Source organism: Chanodichthys erythropterus, chromosome 24 (assembly GCF_024489055.1).
Source record: "Chanodichthys erythropterus isolate Z2021 chromosome 24, ASM2448905v1, whole genome shotgun sequence".
Classification (NCBI taxonomy): domain Eukaryota; kingdom Metazoa; phylum Chordata; class Actinopteri; order Cypriniformes; family Xenocyprididae; genus Chanodichthys; species Chanodichthys erythropterus.
Window position 1 is genome coordinate 20,450,979 of NC_090244.1, and position 18,505 is coordinate 20,469,483.

General features: G+C 39.5%; 1 protein-coding gene across 7 annotated transcripts in view; it reads right to left on the reverse strand.

Moving 5' to 3' along the window:
- tjp1b (tight junction protein 1b) overlaps positions 1-18,505 on the reverse strand; it is a 163,847-nt gene that overhangs the window by 42,801 nt on the left and 102,541 nt on the right. For all 7 annotated transcript variants that reach the window (XM_067380318.1, XM_067380321.1, XM_067380323.1 and 4 more), the window contains exon 4: positions 2,920-2,976. In XM_067380318.1, coding sequence (XP_067236419.1) covers positions 2,920-2,976 — 57 coding nt within the window. The remainder of the gene's footprint in view (positions 1-2,919; positions 2,977-18,505) is intronic.

Consider the following 18,505-nt stretch of genomic DNA (forward strand, 5'->3'; position numbering starts at 1 on the left):
GTTTTTGGCCTTATGTAGTGCATGTGACACCAAGTAGGGGTGGGCGATATATCGCATGCGACCTGCCTTAAAATGGAGCGGCATTTAATAGACAGAGCCGTAGTTCACTGACAAGCTACGCAATATCGCGTTCAATATCGAAGGTGATTCATCTGCGATTCATCGGCTTTACTGACGAATGCGTGTGACAATCGCATGCGATATATCGGCCAGCCCTAACACCAAGTTTTCATTGTATGCAAGTAACGTAACAAAACTAAAACACATAGGTAACTTATGCTGCCTTAAGCCCTGGGTATACTTCATTTTTTTACGCGTATGCTAGTGTACTCACACAGTTGAACGCACAGCCTTGGAAAGTATACTTCATTTGACACGTACGCAAACACAGGCGATCGACACATGCACAGTTTGAACAATCTCTCGCCACGAGTTACAATGGTACACGCATTCTCCTCTGATGATGAAATTCGCGTCACGCGCACTGTACACTGACTGTCACATACGCGTAAAAAGTGAACTATATTTTGGGCTTTATACGCAATGTATGTAATGCTATCTGAAATGTCTGATTTCACAACTGTGAAGTAGTGTTATGAGCTTGTTAGGGTTGTCAAAAAACAACATTTGAATTTTATACTTAACTATTACTAATATTAGTTACTATAATATAATACTATACTATACTATACTATAAGTAGGGGCTTACTGTCCCCTGGGAGGACAGGATGGAGGAGGCTTTCGAAAGGAAGAAGGCCAAATATCTGGAGTTGGTTGAGGCATGCAGAGGGAGTGGATGGAGGGCCCGCTGTGAACCAATAGAAGTGGGCTGAAGGGGCTTTCTAAGTCAATCTGTGCATCGGGCATTCAGGCTCCTTGGCATCAGAAGGTTGCGTGAAAGAAGAGCCACTAAAAACATCAGTGAGGCCGCTGAAAAAGCCTCAAGGTGGTTATGGATCAAAAGGGGAGAAGTATGGAGTAGCTCGCTGCTTGGATACAAACCGGGGCCTGATCAACCCCGGTTGGGTCGCCCAGGTGAGGGTGTCTGAAGATCAAAGACCCGAAACACCCTATGACCCCGGGTCCTTCACTGAAGATGTGTCCAAGCTGCACCTTTAAGGTGTTTCAAAATCAAGATTTATTTGAATTTAAAAAGGCAAAATTTCAGTTAGAGGGAAAAAGCTCTTGGGTCGTCTCTCCACAAGAGGGCACAATGAGCAAAATATTAATGCGCCGCATTAAATTGTTTATTCAAAGCAATGAAAAAACATGACTGTCTGCACAAAAAAATGCATTACATTTAAACTAACATTTAAAAATCAAATATAATTTCGCAAACGGTTAAAAGATGTCCGTCTAGCGTTTTTTTACATTGAAAACAATGGAAAAGCAGTGCAGAAAATGAGTTCTGTGTGAACGGCTTGGTCACAATTTTGACGTAACCAAGATCTTCCCCGCATTGAGCTTCTCCATTTCTGCAGTGTTTTGAATGAACAACGCAACAGCACCACATCAAGTGGGTTCAACTGGATAGGATAAGAAAAACATTAAAAATGTAACAACTCTTACATTATCATCGCATCTCGTTCACCACCTGACGCACACCTAAAATTTTTCCATTCAAATGTGGATTTTTATCTTAAATTTTAAAAATTTAATTTTAATTTGACAGCTCTAGACCTTGTCGCATTCAAGCGCGTTGTTGTCGGAAAGAAGAAAAATCATGGAGGATGCCAGGTTTATTCTTGCCTATCTTTTGAGGAAATCTTATTCAAGCCAAAATGTATTGAAGATTTAATTTTGAATAAACCAGCAATCGTTCTCTTGCCTGGCAAGGCCAGACTGATATATCTTCTACAAGATATATCAGTCTGGTCAGTCCGCCCTCCATAAATTCGAGTCAACTCCAAACCGTACCGTGCAATCAGAATAGTTTATTTCAGTGACGCAAACAGCGTCACTCTAGTGCGGCGAAAGTCCCTTCAATATCAACAAAGATTGCGCACGGGAGACCCGAGAGTTTCTATTCAGCCGTGAATTCAGTTTTAAATGACCAAAAACGCATTCATTATTTACTTTTCACTGTTGACTCTCGTCACTTTGCTAACGTCACATCCGCCCTTCTCTGATTGGTTTAATCCGCTTCCTGTTTGCTCGGATTTGCTCCACCCTAGAAAATTGATTCATTGGCTGACCAGACTCATCCGCTGGTACAGTGGTGAGGCTGGATTTTCCAGGCAAATTGTTCTCCCCTCCGTCATGTTTACATTTTATGGCCCACCCAACTCGGAAACTCGGGCATCAAATTTATCTCAGAGTTTCCAGGTAGTAAATGTGACTTGAGAGCTAGTTCAAGTTCGATTTCCCACGAGGAAACTCGCATTTACGATAATCCCGATAGCACGTAATTTGTACTTTTATTTAGGGAGTAACCCAATAATGTAACATTATTTAATGTAACACCAAAAATGTTTCAAACATTTTTGTTTTCCCCTAAAAAATTTCGGTTATAATTCTTGAAAATAAATACATTTTGTATTCTCTTTTCCAATTGTTTTTGCTTAAAGACCCCATAAACCTGTTTCTTTCCTGTTTTGGGGTATTTCCTATTAAAAGAGGAAGTCTGGGCAGGACTTTAAATTAGCCAACAGATTACAGTTACAACCATGACCAAGCTAGTCAGAGGTTTGATTTCATGTGGTCTTTAAAACAAGTCAAAACAAATCTGTCAGCTGAATGTAATAAAATACATTTCTATCTCAAGATGTTCTTTAACAAGTAAAACAAAATAAAAATGTGATTCTACCAATATTTCTAAAAGTTTTTATTTTATTACACAGATCACAAAAACAGCATGATTTGAGAAGTATCCATACTTGGATTCCAGACACAAATCAAAAGAGAGGATTAGATTCTCACCCTGTGCAGAGTTACAGTGTGCTGTTCCCATATTACGGTCTCCTCCATTGCTGCACTCTGTATTGAGAGAAACAAAAAAAACAGAGAGAAAGAGATTAATAGAGAAACACACAAATCGTTAGATTAACATCAACAACTTTAATTGGTTACATTCCCACACGGCCTAAAGGATGAAGATGCATTCATTAAAATCAAGCGAGTTACACATTCGGAAATGTCTCTGAGAGCGTTTCAGAACATCCGTAAACACGTTTAGAAATCCTCCATAGAGTCTAAATGATCTTCCTACACTTTATGGAAATTATGTAACGAAAACAACAAAGGTGGTGAAACCTCACGCTAGGCTTGAGGAAAAGAAAGGACTGCTGACATACAGCAAAGCCACCTGAGGTGCTCAAACATTGATTTATTCACTTATTTCTCCATGGCTTCTGCAATGCAGTCACCTAAAACAGCAGCTTCACACAACGCCAGTGCTGCACAACTGTGCTCCTATAGATCATCAGATCCTTCGAAAAAATCTAATCAAACATTTAGAGAATGACTATGTAGTTGTAAGTGCTGATAATGTGCAGCAAAATAAACACCAACAGGGTGATATGGAGGGTTTAAATGTGAGCGTCATGGTTTAAACTGTGAGCATGAAGGATAGTGGGTTGTAGCTCAAGAAATGTTCCATGAGGGCAACTGTGCCGCCCACTCAATCACGTCCGTGGCAAGACCTCAAGTGAGGAAATCCATGAAGGATGAGGAATGTCAGCAGTGTCAGGACCGGAGGCAGCACCTGACAGGATATCCACGACTTCACATACACACTCAAACATATATCTATTAATAGCAATTCTTCATTCTTTCCTCTAACGTGTTGTATAAGATTTTTCGTTTCACTAAAGAGAGAATCTGTCACTTACATTAACAAAACCATGTATAAAATCCCTGAACAACTGCTAAAACTTGGACTTAAAAATCACAAGGATGTGAATTATTTACTCTACGCAAGACATTGGGATGGACGAAAACTGAGTGTCCGCATTGGAGCTAAGCAAGCTAGAAAAATATGCAATATTTTTCATCCTTCTCAAGACATTCAATATATATTTTGAATGTTAACTTCAGCCACTTAGAATCAAAATGCTTAAAAAAATTAAAGTAAATACACTAAAAATCTAGATAATCACTGAATAAACAAGGGAAAACAAAAGGAAACATTATATAAAAAATACTTATATATTACATAATTATTTTTAATAATAATTAAAAATAAAAAAAATGTTTTTATATTGCCTAATATAATATAAAAACTGTTTTTTTAATGTATTATTTATAAACTTTTATTGCACTTTCAAATATTTTTGAATTAGCTTTTATTTTTTAAGATTTTCAATTTTAGTTTTTTATGCTTTTGTCAGTTCTTATTAGTTTTGGTTTTTATACATTTCTATTTATCTTTAATATAGTTTTATTTACTTGCTAAGGCAACTTTTCCCATTTTCGTTTGGTTTTATTTATTTATTTTTCATCTTATATATATATATATATATATATATATACATACACACACACACACACATTTTATTTTAGCTTTATTTCAGTAACCAAAAATTATCTGTATTAGTTTTAATAACACAACTGTATCAAATATACAGTAATATATAAATCAATATTTAGAATATTCTTCTCTTGTGGTCAATAAATTGCCATAAAAGTCTGACATATCAAATATGAGACAAAAAATACAAAATGTTTCTTTACATATTTTGCCTAAAGGTTCAATAGATAGTTTAATTAAAAAAAAAAAAAAAAAAAAAAAAAAAATCGACTATAACTCAGGCTTTTCAGGTTTAAAAGATCCCAAATTCCAATGGGACATTCCAAAACAGAAATCTTCAACACAACAGGAAGCGTATGTGTGCAAATCCACAGGTACAGTGTGTTCGAATGAAGAGCTTTGGATAAATGGAGGTTTCTGTAACAAATGGAAACCGTGATGAGAGGTTCATGACCTTCTGTGTGAAGCACAAGCGATTGCCTCCTGACCTCACGGCGATAAAGGAAGGATGAATGACGTCCCTATGTCACATCTTCACGAGCTGAGAGATCAAGTCTCAGTACATCCTTCCAGTGCCTTTGACCTCGCAGATAATAACTCAGGTCTCGTTCGCTTCACAGCTCTGACTTCCCGTCACGTTGGGCCCGTCTCAAACTGCACACTACATCTTGTTAGCGTGCAGCTAGTTAAATAGATCTACTACAATCTGACAGCAAGAATTATGGTTATCGGTTTCTTGCCAAGGCTAAGAAACGCCTGCGGTCTGATCCCTTTAATCTCAACTGCGTTTTATAAAGAGCCTGTGAATTCTGAAGATCAAGCAAGTTTTGGTTTGACTAGTACGCTAATCTGACCAAATGAAGTCTGTCGACAAGAGGGACTCATTAGTCCTAGCTCTGCTATCTTTTCATGGTCGAGCAATATACTTTGTGGTCTTTCATTCACTAGATTAAATTGGTTGAACTGATAATCATGATTATTTTGCTCAAAAATTATAATCATACTTATTAAGAGAGAACACGCATGTGCATAGTTGGCAGGTTAGAAAGAATAAGTAAAATACCAAACAGAAAATGTATCCATTTAAGAGAAAAGCTCAGATTGAGGGATTAAACTGACATCTGGCAACCGAAAGCATGAAAGCTTGTGGAGGATTGATACCAATGCAAGATAACGCAAATGTCAAATGAAAATTAAACCTTTTCAGGATAAATTACCTGCAGGCAATTATTATGCTTCATTAATTGAGAAATGCAAAAATCGTGAGCACAATTAAAGAGGACCTATAATGCTTTTTTCCAACTTTCTTTAGTGTGTAATGTTGCTGTTTAAGCATGAAAAAGGTCTGCAAAGTTAAAAAGCACAATTTCACTCCAAAGGGAGTTATTCTTTATATCAGTAAGCACTGTTTCTGAACTCGTTCCCAGAATTCCCACCCAAGACATGCAAAAAAAAAAAAAAAAAAAACTGGCTGAATTGCGTTGGTAGTGTGTTGAAACTTGTGGTTATGGTAAGGGGCGTGCCATTTCTGAAACACACTTGAAAATGTTGACTAGGGGAATTTTGAACCGTTAATAGACGTGTGACAACACATAGGAATTTTTCCCTTTTTTTTCCACCTTTTAAATTGCTTACGATGCATGTCCATAGGGACATGCTTCGCGCCAGTGAACACGCACTATTATGAATGCACATTTTCAAATTAGCAGCAAATCTGGGGCGGCAATTGCTTGAATAGTTAATGAAAAGCACAACAACAAAATAATACAATGACAAACTCGCTTAAAAATAGGGCTGCCCCCTAATAGTCGACTAACCGTTAGTCAACTTGAAGAGGCTTGGTCGACCAAGATTTTATTAATCGGTTAGTCGCAGAAAACAAAAATCTGCACAGGATGTGGCGAGGTCACGCAGTGCTAGAGGCACAGATCATTAAATGCAGGAACTCCAAACATTCACGTATCATTTATCAACCTCAAATATGGCTTATCACTTGAAACATGTAAGTCGCAACTTTAGTCCATACTCTTTAATGTTTGCCTATAGATAAATGTGCGCTGTTATTTGGCGCATATCCAAGTGTTTGTGTGGAGAGCGTGTTTACTGCATGACATGGAGGCGCCGGTGTGATCACTGCACTTAACTTAAAATACTCAGTCATTTAGTCATTTTTGGTCATAGATAAGAGTAATGCAAAATGTAAAAGGTCTACTTTTATTTCTGTAAACTCACAATACAGCAAAACGCTGTGCTTTTGTAAAACAATGAAAGCAATCAGGATGCGTTTTCTGATCTCGGTGAACTTGAGCTCGTAACAAGCATGAACCGAAACTAATGGCTTAAATGAACGACTATTGGTCGACTAGAAAAATCTTTAGTCGAGGGCAGCCCTACTTAAAAACGCACTTTTACATTTCGCTTTGAAACCAAATCTTCCGCTATCGTCTTGTCAGTCGAGTGAAGCGAAATGGGCGAAGTGAGGTGAAAACTGACTCCTGCTGCTGATCTGTGCTGCGACTTTTGTTCGGCTCAAGGTGAATTGAGCAGATGCGTTCAGTTTAATTGTAGTCTGTTCTCTAACTGAACTAAATGATTTTTATTATTATTTAAAATTTTAAAAAAGGATGGTTGGGGGCAGCACCGAGGTGGGCAAGTGATGTAACACCGGCAACACCGACTATCGCAGCAAGCCTACTGTTGACCAAATCACAACACACTGGTCAAGCCGACCAATCAGAGTGCATCGCACTTTTTGGAAGCAGGGGCTTCATAGAGAAACAAAGTGTTACTGACAGACTGGGAAAAGAGGTGCTGCAACAATGTAAAATGTGAAAAATAATGTTTTTTATTGTTTTAAATGCAATTTATTCTGCCAGTCGAGAGAGGCTAAAAACAACGGCAATACAATGGCAGTAACATCAGCCAAACAAGCTACGTTTCAAGATTATAGCTTAATTAAACATGACTGACGGAGTATGAATCCAAATAAAACCCAGAGCAGATGCCGGGAAAGAAGTAATAGGGAGGGAGGAAGGAGAGAGAATACAAGGGCAATGCCTTGTGGGAAATGTGCTGACCTAGGGGACAATTACTGCAAGCTCAACCCTTCACCTGTGCCCTGCATGGCAATGAGGATCTGCTTGGATCGATTGGGCGCTATTAACATATCCTGCATCTTTGCAAGGCTTGTTAAAGCTACTCTCAGAGGGATAGTCGTGCCGGACTTTTCATGGCGTATTGTAAGAAAATATAAGCTAGACAAGGCTATACTTTAAAAAAAAAAATGTGATGCATTTGTGATGCACATAAAAATGACGCCAACTAGTCATTCAACTAAAAGGACATGACGTAAGCTGAAATCAAACTGCATCCTCGTCTTTTCTATCCACCATTCCCACTGCCCACTGGGAAGTCAATCAGCCTACTCAGATTTAGTCAGTGACTCCAAACCACTGCGTTCATTCCCTCCATAGCTAACAAGCTCATTACATCACGTGGAAGGAAGTGGATTAGAAATTCCGTCTGCCTCTTGTACAACCTAGTCCTCTCTCCCTTGCTGAATGTTAAAAAGGAATTGCATGAGAAGTGGTGTAAACGTTCAGTGCATCCAACAGAGATGGCCAATTCCTAGTGTTCTGTAACTAATGCTACTTGCTTTGAATGAGCACACTTCTGAGCTGTCAGATTGGGCATTAGACATTCACTCTCTGGAACAAAAGGCTGAATCATAGAAATCTTCCGAACAAGAGACCAAAGAGCACAGGAAGACCATAATCCAGCAAGTTAAAGCCTCGAGAGCTACTGTGAGACTGCCAGAGAACGTCCTTGAAAGATGATTCACATGAACTGTTTATTTGTCTTCTTGGAGATGCATTACATACTATGAGACAGCATTTTAAAGAGATAAATCACCCAACATTTACTTAAGAAGGTATTTTAAGAAATGTCTAAGTGGGTTTTCCTGTCCATGCAATTAAAGGGTGAACTATTACTTTAAAGGTCCAGTGTGTAATATTTAGGAGGATCTATTGACAATGCAATATAATATATAACTATTTTTTCAGTGGTGTATAAAGACCTTACATAATGAACCATTATGTTTTTTTACCTTAGAATGAGCCATTTTTATCTACATACACCACGGGTCCCCTTACATCAAATTAAAATTTTGTGCCGCCATGTTTCTACAGTAACCCTAAATGGACAAACTGCTCTACAGAGCGTGTTCTCTATGTGCTTGTTGCCTTCAAACAATCTCAGAATGCACTGCGATGAGTTCAGTGGGAAAAAAAAAAAAAGCCTATGCTTATTAAAAGGCGCAGTATGTAATAATTCTGTCCGCTAGAGGTCGCTTGAGGCCTATTCAAAACAAAGGCGTAGCTTGATGACGCCAAGTTTGAGTGCGGAATCTTGGGATATGTGGTCTTCACCTCAACAGATGGTGCAAAAGAATAGGAATAGGACTCGGGAAGAAATCATTTTCATGGATGTGATTATTAACGTTACTGTAGTATGAAGCAGGGCAGGACTGAGTGTTGTGGGAGCTGAACGAGGAGCTGGAGCGATTGTGAAACACACGCCTCACGAGCAGCTGAACTTTTATTATGCCACAGTCGCCGGCGCGGTCATGGTCATGAGTATTAGGAAACGCAGCTCTGTTTATCATATTTGATACATTTGAGAGTGTTATGTGTTATAACGTTACTTTGTGTGTTCGCTCGGCGGCTGCTGTGAGACACTTGTTTACACCGTGCAGTAAGATAGATTGATTTTAGCATATATTAAATACTGGATGGCTTGTGTTGATAAATGGTATGCAATTCATTTTAAAACGTATTGTATGATGGAGAAAATGTTGTACTACTGTTACTAAAAATAAAGCTGCATCTGATTATGCTATGTTAGCTACTTCACAAAATAGTGTTTTTCTCTGAGGCATGGTAAAGCATGGTACTTAAAAAAAAAAAAAGAAAAAAAAAAGAATTAAATTTAAACAATAAGACTAAACATGTTGAGCTGTATAACATCAATTAGATTTCTGTCTATAAATATATCAAAACAGTTGTTCCCTTGTCTATTAAAACGTGTCCATGGTTTCTACAAAATAAAAGCGGGAACTGAGGGTAACGCGGGTATATGACGCAATTGACAGGCGACTCCTCACATGTTCCGGTGCCTTGGATAAAATTGAAATTTTCTCACGATTTACAAATGGTTGGAAACATTTGGGATACTGTAAGTACTCAAGTGAACAAAATATATAACACTGGCCTAGTTTGCCTGGCAAGTCCAGACTGATATATCTTCTACAAGATATATCAGTCTGGTCAGTCCGCCCTCCATCGCGATTTGTGTCAACTCCAAACCGTACCGTGCAATCAGATTTGTTTATTTCAGTGACGCAAACAGCGTCACTCTAGTGCGGCGAAAGTCCCTTCAATATCAACAAAGATTGCGCACGGGAGACCCGAGAGTTTGTTCTATTCAGCCGTGAATTCAGTTTTAAATGACCAAAAACACATTCATTATTTACTTTTCGCCGTTGACTCTCGTCACTTTGCTAACGTCATATCCGCCCTTCTCTGATTGGTTTACTCCGCTTCCTGTTTGCTCGGATTTGCTCCACCCTAGAAATCGAATGGATTCAATGGCCGACCAGACTCATCCGCTGGTACAGTGGTGAGGCTGGATTATCCAGGCAATGGCCTAGTGGTTTTTGGATATTTTACTGCAAAATTATTACATATTGCACCTTTAACTGAGAATTTAACTTAGCATCATGTAATTGTCATTGCAGCATTCCAAATCGATCACTTATAAAGGTTCTGCGGCAGATAGGATGACACCTTAGAAGTCGGCTAACTATGTAGGCAGTAGACAATTAGGTAGCTCACTAAGCTTTAGAACAGAGCTTTGGATTTATCCAGTTAAACACAACATTACTCATCCTTCAGTTCCTCCTGACGATCTAGGCAAGCTGCCAGATGGCTCCAGAGTTGGAGGGTATGGAAAGAAACTTACCCAGGAATTACACCGCACCAAGAGGGGGAACAAATGATTTGTTGTCTTAACACAGACAGCTTTAAAAATATATAAGCTATGAAGAAAATACAGGAATCTATGTATACAAGGATTTTTTTGCAGCAACTGACAAGCAGAAATCCCACTTGAGGGGAAACAATATGGTACTTTGGTACATAAATATTCATGAACAGAAGTGTGGAAAACGCAGGGCAACTGAAGCCCGGCTGGGAAAAGTTTGCACACTGGAGAGCCAAAGGAGGGTTGGGAGGATTTATGCCCATCTTAAGGCTGATCGGCGCCGTAAAAACGCTGATGCAACATACCCTGCACCATTTTGCCAGAATTTATGGGTGGTTTTCATCGGCCAGTCGAAAATCTAACAAAGGGGCCACTTGATTCCTGTTGACAGTAAATCTTATTTCACAGTTTCTTCTGAAGTTTTGCTAAGTTTACACACAGCGAAAGAGCTCTTTAGAGACCTCGACGGTCGTCTTTTAATGCACTACAAAGGCAGAACATGACTGGGCAATACAGTTCCTGACTTTTAGCAACCCGTTCAAAACTGACCCGAAGGCACAGAAAAGCTGCATGTTTGTGACTTTTGTTTGAGAGAGAAACACAAACATATTCACAACAAACTCTGATTCTGTATGTTCAAGCTCTATGACTAAGCATGACAACATTGCTTTTGCTGGCAAAAGCAGCCCACAGCAAAACAGCAAAAAGGCAAAAACATTTTTTTTTCTGATGAGGCAGCATAGTGAGGTTGTGTTTGTAAATGTAAAGATTTGTAGCACTGTAGCTATTTGCACTAATTGGTCTTGAGAGCAGCAAGGATGGAGCAATATGGTGAGAGAGAAAGGGAAGGTTTTCTCATTTTCTAATTGACTGGTGTGTCTCCCACCAATCATTTGTCAATCAATCTTCTTCCAGTAACTTCTAGGCAAAATTAATCTTGAAATAGAGATATATGAGATGGAATGTTAATGACTTTCACATTTTCTGCCCATCATGTTAACATTAAACTGTATTAAAATGAACTGCACAGAGCAGTGAGTGGTAGCCAAAATGTTGGTTGCTAAGACGTTCTGAGTCTTTTTTTTCCCAAATTACTGTGTTCTGGGTAGTTGCTAGGTGGTTATTTATCCGGCCCAACCCAGTCTCTATGATATTAATTTTTTGTTCAAGTTAATTCCGGGCTGTTCACACAGAACACAATTCTCTGTTCCGCTGCGCTACTTTTCCATTATTTTTCTATGCAAACACACACTGTGTTTGATTATTGTGCTTGTGTCTTGTGTCATTTGTTTTTATAAAAACGCAATGCTCAAGATAAAATCTTGACCTTGTGTTTTTTCCCATTCCACTGCCTAGGTCTCACATTTTTCAAAGCAAAAATGCATTCTGTGGGACTCTACCCTTAAAGTATGGTGCTGTTAGCTTAGCAACATGCTAATGTGAAACTAAAATTAATTGAATGTCGAGCTTACCATATGGAGTGGTGTGTGTAGTTGCCAAGTAATTGCCACATGGTTGCTAAGGTGTTCTAACTTATAGCTATATGGTTGCTAGATCAAATGCTAACATCAAATTCCATATTTGCAAGTCGAATCCCATTCAAAGTTACCGAGTTCACAATTCGGCTTTAGTATGGTCAATGTGCAATTAACATGTGACTACAGGTTCCTGCAAGGGGACTGTCCTCGCAATTAGTGTAATGTAAGTTTCTCTGGATAAAGCAAAACATGATACATCAGAACAGACTTCTTTTAAAGTCCCACTCTATGTCTCACCATGCTATAAAATAACTTGCAAGTACACAATGAACACAGCCATCACCTTCACTTCCTATTACTCCATATACTGTCACAAATTTCTGGATGCCCACAGGCTGCAATCAAACGCCTGATGTCAAACGTGTCATAAAAATATCCCTGTGTGATGGGAATCACAGTAACGATCGCCCTAATGCTGCTATATAAATGTGTGAGAGCCCAGAGTGCTCCAGATTCATTGTGACAGATTTCCTCAATCAAGAGATTCCCACGCTAGAGATAAAACTTCATTGCATCAATTCATCAACCTGCTCAAGTAGCGAATTGCTCATCTGAGGAAAGTCATGACTGCAAGGTTACGAAACAAGTCATTTGTTGAAGACAACACCACTTTGAATGGATTTTAAGATGTTTTAGAGTATTATCCTAGATGTTGTACCTTCCATGTAGTCGAACGGTTAGCTTACCTAAAGTTTGGAGGACAAGTCAACAGCTTTTTATGTAAATAAAGGTTTTGTTTGTAGTAGTAAACTGTTTACACCTGGTATTAAGATGCATTTTGGTCGATCAGATCACAAGTAGATGAGGGAGATGCATTCCAGTTTAAACCTAGTGTTTTAAACAGTCTCTTTTGTCCACCTTCAACCACTTCTGTCCTGATTTCTTGAAGGGGATGGTTTATGGATGGGTAAATGTATGGGTTTTTCAGATCTTTCATTCTAATAGATCAAAATTAGGTTGCACAATTTACATATGAACGTGTCCAGAGACTACGGAAAAACATAAGGAGATCATCAGCTTTCATTTCTAAACTGATAGCCGCAAGACCATGCTGAACAGTTGATTGCGTGTTAAAAATCAGGAATGGTGAGAGAACATTATGCTTGGTACATTTTTCATCTTCAAAGCAAACTTGGGTCTTCAGCCGACAGAGTTTAAATCCCGTCTAGGCTAATGTTTGCGTGTTAGGTCAGTCGGCGGAGAGTAGTTGGTCTTTCGAACACATCCGACTACATGAGCATCTACACTACGAAAGCAATCTGGTCGAATGCGTTTTCGACTACTTTTGGAAGTGGTCGAAACATTTTAGACCATGTTTACACCTGTATTTAGCGTCATCCACTTGTGATCTGATTGACCAAAACGCATCTTAATACCAGGTGTAAACAGGACCTAATAAGTGTAGTCTAAGTCATGCTATATAAACGCATCCACTGTTTGCACACATTATCACGCTAAATATTGCATTCCCAAATGGACCGGTTGCACATTCACCTACGCCTTGGTCAATCAACTCTTCATATTGCAGGAAGAATCCTGGTTTGACTGGGAGCCAATGCTCTAAACTGTCAGAGGTCTGGAAGCAAGGGCAGCTATGGACCCTCTCACAGATGGATCGGACAGCTGAACACAGTCGTAATGAGTGGTCAGGGCCAAACTATTCTGACAGGAAGCTACCCAAGTAATTTTTAATTAATGATACAGGACCTGTTTTGAGGGGGTGGAAGGGGTTATCAATCCTAACAGAGCCGGAATAAAGTCAATTATAGTAAGATGCCCAGATGGTGTGCGTATATGTGGTTTTTACGTAACGACAACTGGATGGGGGCGATCTGACAGGGAGGATGATAAAACTTGCACCTAGGATAATTGGCCTGCAAGCGGCATGCAAACAATCCATGAAATTCTTGCGCAAGTTCACACTTGGCCATCTAATAGTCTCTGGAGACACCTTCAGAGATAACGCCTAGACCTGAGATACCCCATTAAAACTGAAAAAGATATCTGCATCATTAGGGTGGGAAAGTGACAGTGTTGTGTGAGTGATTTTCTTCTTACCACCAAGTCTCCTTTTTGTAATGTGCAACTGAGGCATTGCGAATAGTAAGTGTCAAGCTCATCTTAACTGCTAACAGTCATTACTATGCTAGTGTGAACTGAGAGGCAGGGATTCAAAGTCTTTTTAAATCTGGATATGCAGCACATTATCCATCACCACAGGAGAGTGAAATTGAGAGAGCGAAACGGAGGGAGCAAGAGGGAGAAACTAAAAATAGCTCTCTCGTTGTCGCCGTTGGGTTCAGATGCAGGGAACTAGTGGAGCTGTGATGCGGACGACATGACGATGGTGTTCAGGGGAGACGGTAGCAGTGCCGTGCTGCTACGAGACAAGCAGCTGGATTAAGCTAAATCAGTGTTGACAAGTGCTATTAGGCAATTTTTACGAAGTTGTGTGAGTGTATGTGCAGGTTTGAGATGATATGGAGCTAATCCACAAATTAATGCAGAGGTGCCACACTGTAACCAAATTAGATACTATGTTGGCCACCGAAAAAAAGTTTTACTCACAAAGTTGTAGACAAATGACCTATTTTTCTCTCTGTGTTAAAAGAAGTCAGTGTTCATGATATAAGTAGTAAGGATGCACAATACTTTGGAAACATCAGTATCAGCTTATATTAGTACTTTTTTATTGTTATCGGTCAACCTTGTCCGTGTATGCTCATTTCCATCTATTTTTTTAAGGATTTCATATTACTTTTCACCATCATCTACAGTAGCACTAACTAGGGATGGCTCTAGATTATGGACAAGATGTAACTTAATTCTTAGGGGGAAAAACATGAGTAGTTTGACAATGTTTTGTACTTTTTTAGGGATAAAAATGAACTGAAGAAGTTATGAAGAATATTTGAAAACTTGTCTGGATTGGAGATGGATGGATGGATGGATGGATGGATGGATGGATGGATGGATGGATGGATGGATGGATGGATGGATGGATGGATGGATGGATGGATGGATGGATGGATGGATGGATGGATGGATGGATGGATGGATGGATGGATGGATGGATGGATGGATGGATGGATGGATGGATGGATGGATGGATGGATGGATTTTTGTGACAGGGTTAGTTCCGGTTGTAAAATGTTGTGTGGTACAACCCCACAAAAACATAATATCTATGAATGAAAAATGTATGTAAAAAGCATTATTTTTTTATATTGAAATCTGTATTTAATAACTTATATTAATAGAAAAATATTGAATATTGAGTATAATATAGTAAAATAGCAAGCTTCCGGTGTGACAGCCATACGCATTCGACTTGCGTCTAAAAGGCATTAACTTCTGCGACGTAGTACACAATGACATGACCTACTACGAGTTATAACGTAGAATATAGCATAGTATGTCATGCCATCGTGCAGAACGTCATTGTGTTAGTTACATGGAAGTTGACGCTTTTTAGACGTACGTCGAATGCGTATGGCTGTCGCGCTGGAAGCTCGTTATTTTACTTTATAAAGTTTTAAATAAGGATATCTGTCTTAAACAAGCACATCAATTCACTTCAGAAGGCCTTTATTAACCCCCCGGAGCCATGTGAAGTACGTTTTATGATCGATGGATGCACTTTTTTGGACTTCAAAATCTCATCCTCCAATCACTACCATTATAAAGCTTGGATGAGCCAGGATATTTTTGATATAATTCTGATTGTGTTTAACTGAAAAAAGAAAGTCATATACACATAGGATGGCTTGAGGGTGAGTAAATTATGGGGCAATTTTAATTTTTGGGTGAACTATCCCTTTAAGTCAGAATTATTGACAGGTGACATCCTTTACCACAATACTACAGAAAATTGTACGATCAGACCAGAGTTAAGTGTTAACACAGCCAGACAGAGCAAGAAGCTGCATTGGACAGTGCAAACAAAAGCTCCCAGAGAACATTGCGTATGTTGACTGGCAGCCAAAAGATGATGAGGAGGGTGGAAAAACATCCAAATGTCCCTCTTAAACACACACACACCACCTTTGGATCTGGCATCAGACTGCAACACGTAGGAGCTGATGACTGATGACTTCAGAAATGGAGAAAGATGGGTCTCAAAGTGCTGACGATGGCTAAAAGCCCCAGTCCAGGAGCATGTGATCCTGCTATTCAAACGAAAGAGCAGGAAAGCTCACAGCAAGGGGAGGTGGTCCCCAGAGGACGTAGCAACATCCTGCACATACGCAACACAGCAACGTCACCACCGCTGCAGATTTACAGCGCTAAAGGCACACCGATCACTGCAGCTAAATGGAAACTAATCACTAACATAAATTTGCGCAACTGTTGGGGCACTTGTTGTACTCCGCCAAAGTATTAAGAAACTAAAACGCACCATTGCCAAAGGTCTAATGTGCTTAGCATTTCAGACCCAAATCTGGTTCAACTTGAGTTAAAGTTAGAAATCTACCATTATCACAAAAATAACAAGAACTGCAATGAGCATAAACATTACTTACAGCCGTCAGATCACCTCAGAAGAACCAGAAACATATCTCTAGCTTTCTTCAGTCATTTGTATTCTCCAAAACCAAGGTCCCGCAGACCCGTGCGCATGCCAGCAAGGCTCCAGCCCTCATACTGATCCTGCCTGATCACACAGAGATCCCCGATTCAATCGGCACAAGGCGGGGGAGGGAGGAAGATAGTGCAGAGAGAGGGGGAAGGGAGAGAGAGGTACACAAAAAAAGAGAGTCCCAACCCTGCCCCGATGTATCAAGCAGTGGCCAGTCAAGAACAGAAAGTCACTGTTCAATCACTTCGCAAAAGAGATGAGGTGCATCTGCCGACCACATCGATTTGCTGAGCAGCTCAGGCTCTTTTAAAAAGTACTCCGAGCACTTCAAGTAAAGTTGCATCGCTCCATTCAAATAGTCTTTTATTCTCGCCGAGCTCTTGCTTTACTTCACACCAAACGTGCGCCGTTGAAGTAAATCCCCGTGGCTTGACAACGTTCAAGGGAGTAAGTGTGTGTACTGAGCTGCAGCAGTGCTTCACTGTAGAACTGCTCTGCTCAGTAGGAGCACAGATCCATCTGCAGTAGAAAGTGCTGTATCGGTCTTAACCCTTTCAGTGCCACTGGAGGACAATGCTTCAAAATCCCTCTAGTACTCAGGCTATGAAGCCTGCAGGTAAATGTGAATGGTAAAGCAGAGTACAGAAATGCAACGCTGGAAGTCTTCGTTATACAATCGGTTCCTCTCACTGCTAAGGCGTAGATACACCTTTGAGGTAGTTTTAAAGAAATATTCATGAATTTGGTCAATCATAACCAAAGTTAAAGGGATAGTTCAACCAAAAATGAAAATTATTCCATAATTATCCCATTATCCTCAAGCCATCTTTGGTGTATATTACAATCTTCTTTCAGACGTACACAATCTGAGAAATGTTTAAAAATATCATTGCTCCTCCAAGCTTTACAATGGTTGTGAAGGGGGGGCGACATTTTGAAGCCCTCCCCCCTCCCCCAAAAGAGGCATCCATCCATAATCCGTACGACTCCATTGGGTTAATAAAGGCCTTTTGAAGCAAAGTGATGAGTTTTTGTAAGAAAAATATCAATATTTAAAACTTTATGAATTCAAATAACTAGCTTCCAGCGGCGGCCCACCGTACGCATACTGCGCAAGTCGACTTGCGCCAAATGAGTAACCCCGATGCGATGTATGACATAGGATGTAGAGTAAGCTTAGAGGACCTTACAGTTCAAACAAATAGGGCTGTGCAACACACTCAAGCTCCTCCTCTCTTATATCAAATTCTTCTGACATTTCTATTTAAAATTTCTCTTTTTAGACTTGTAATTCGTGACCGGTGTTTTGTTTTGCTCCATCCCCTGCGCTTCCACGTTCGTCATTACGTCAGGTCAGTGGTCACGCTTCTGCGCAAACCAATGCATACAGTTAATATTTTTTCGTGCAAAAACCCATCGCTTCACTTCAGAAGGCCTTTATTAACCCACTGGAGCCGTATGGGTTACTTTTATGATGGATGGATGGTTTTTTTTTTTTTGCTTCAAAATTTGGCCCCCCTTCACAAACATTATAAATAAAGCTTTGAGGAGCAATGATATTTTTAAATATATCTCCGATTGTGTTCATCTAAAAGAAGGTAGTCATATACACTTAGGATGGCTTGAGGGTGAGTAAATCATGTGATCATTTTCATTTTGGGGTGAACTAATCTCTTTATCAATGTTTGGCATCAGTACAAGAACAATTTTATATTATGAAACAGTCAAGTTAAAAACAATACTCAAAAATGTAATACTTAAATAACTGGATAAGTTATGTTTGAAGTAAATATAAAACAGTCGAATGTCTTTGTGTCACCAATGCTTCCTCCATTTAACTTGAAACCCACCCACTGTGTAAATGCCAGACTTCATATT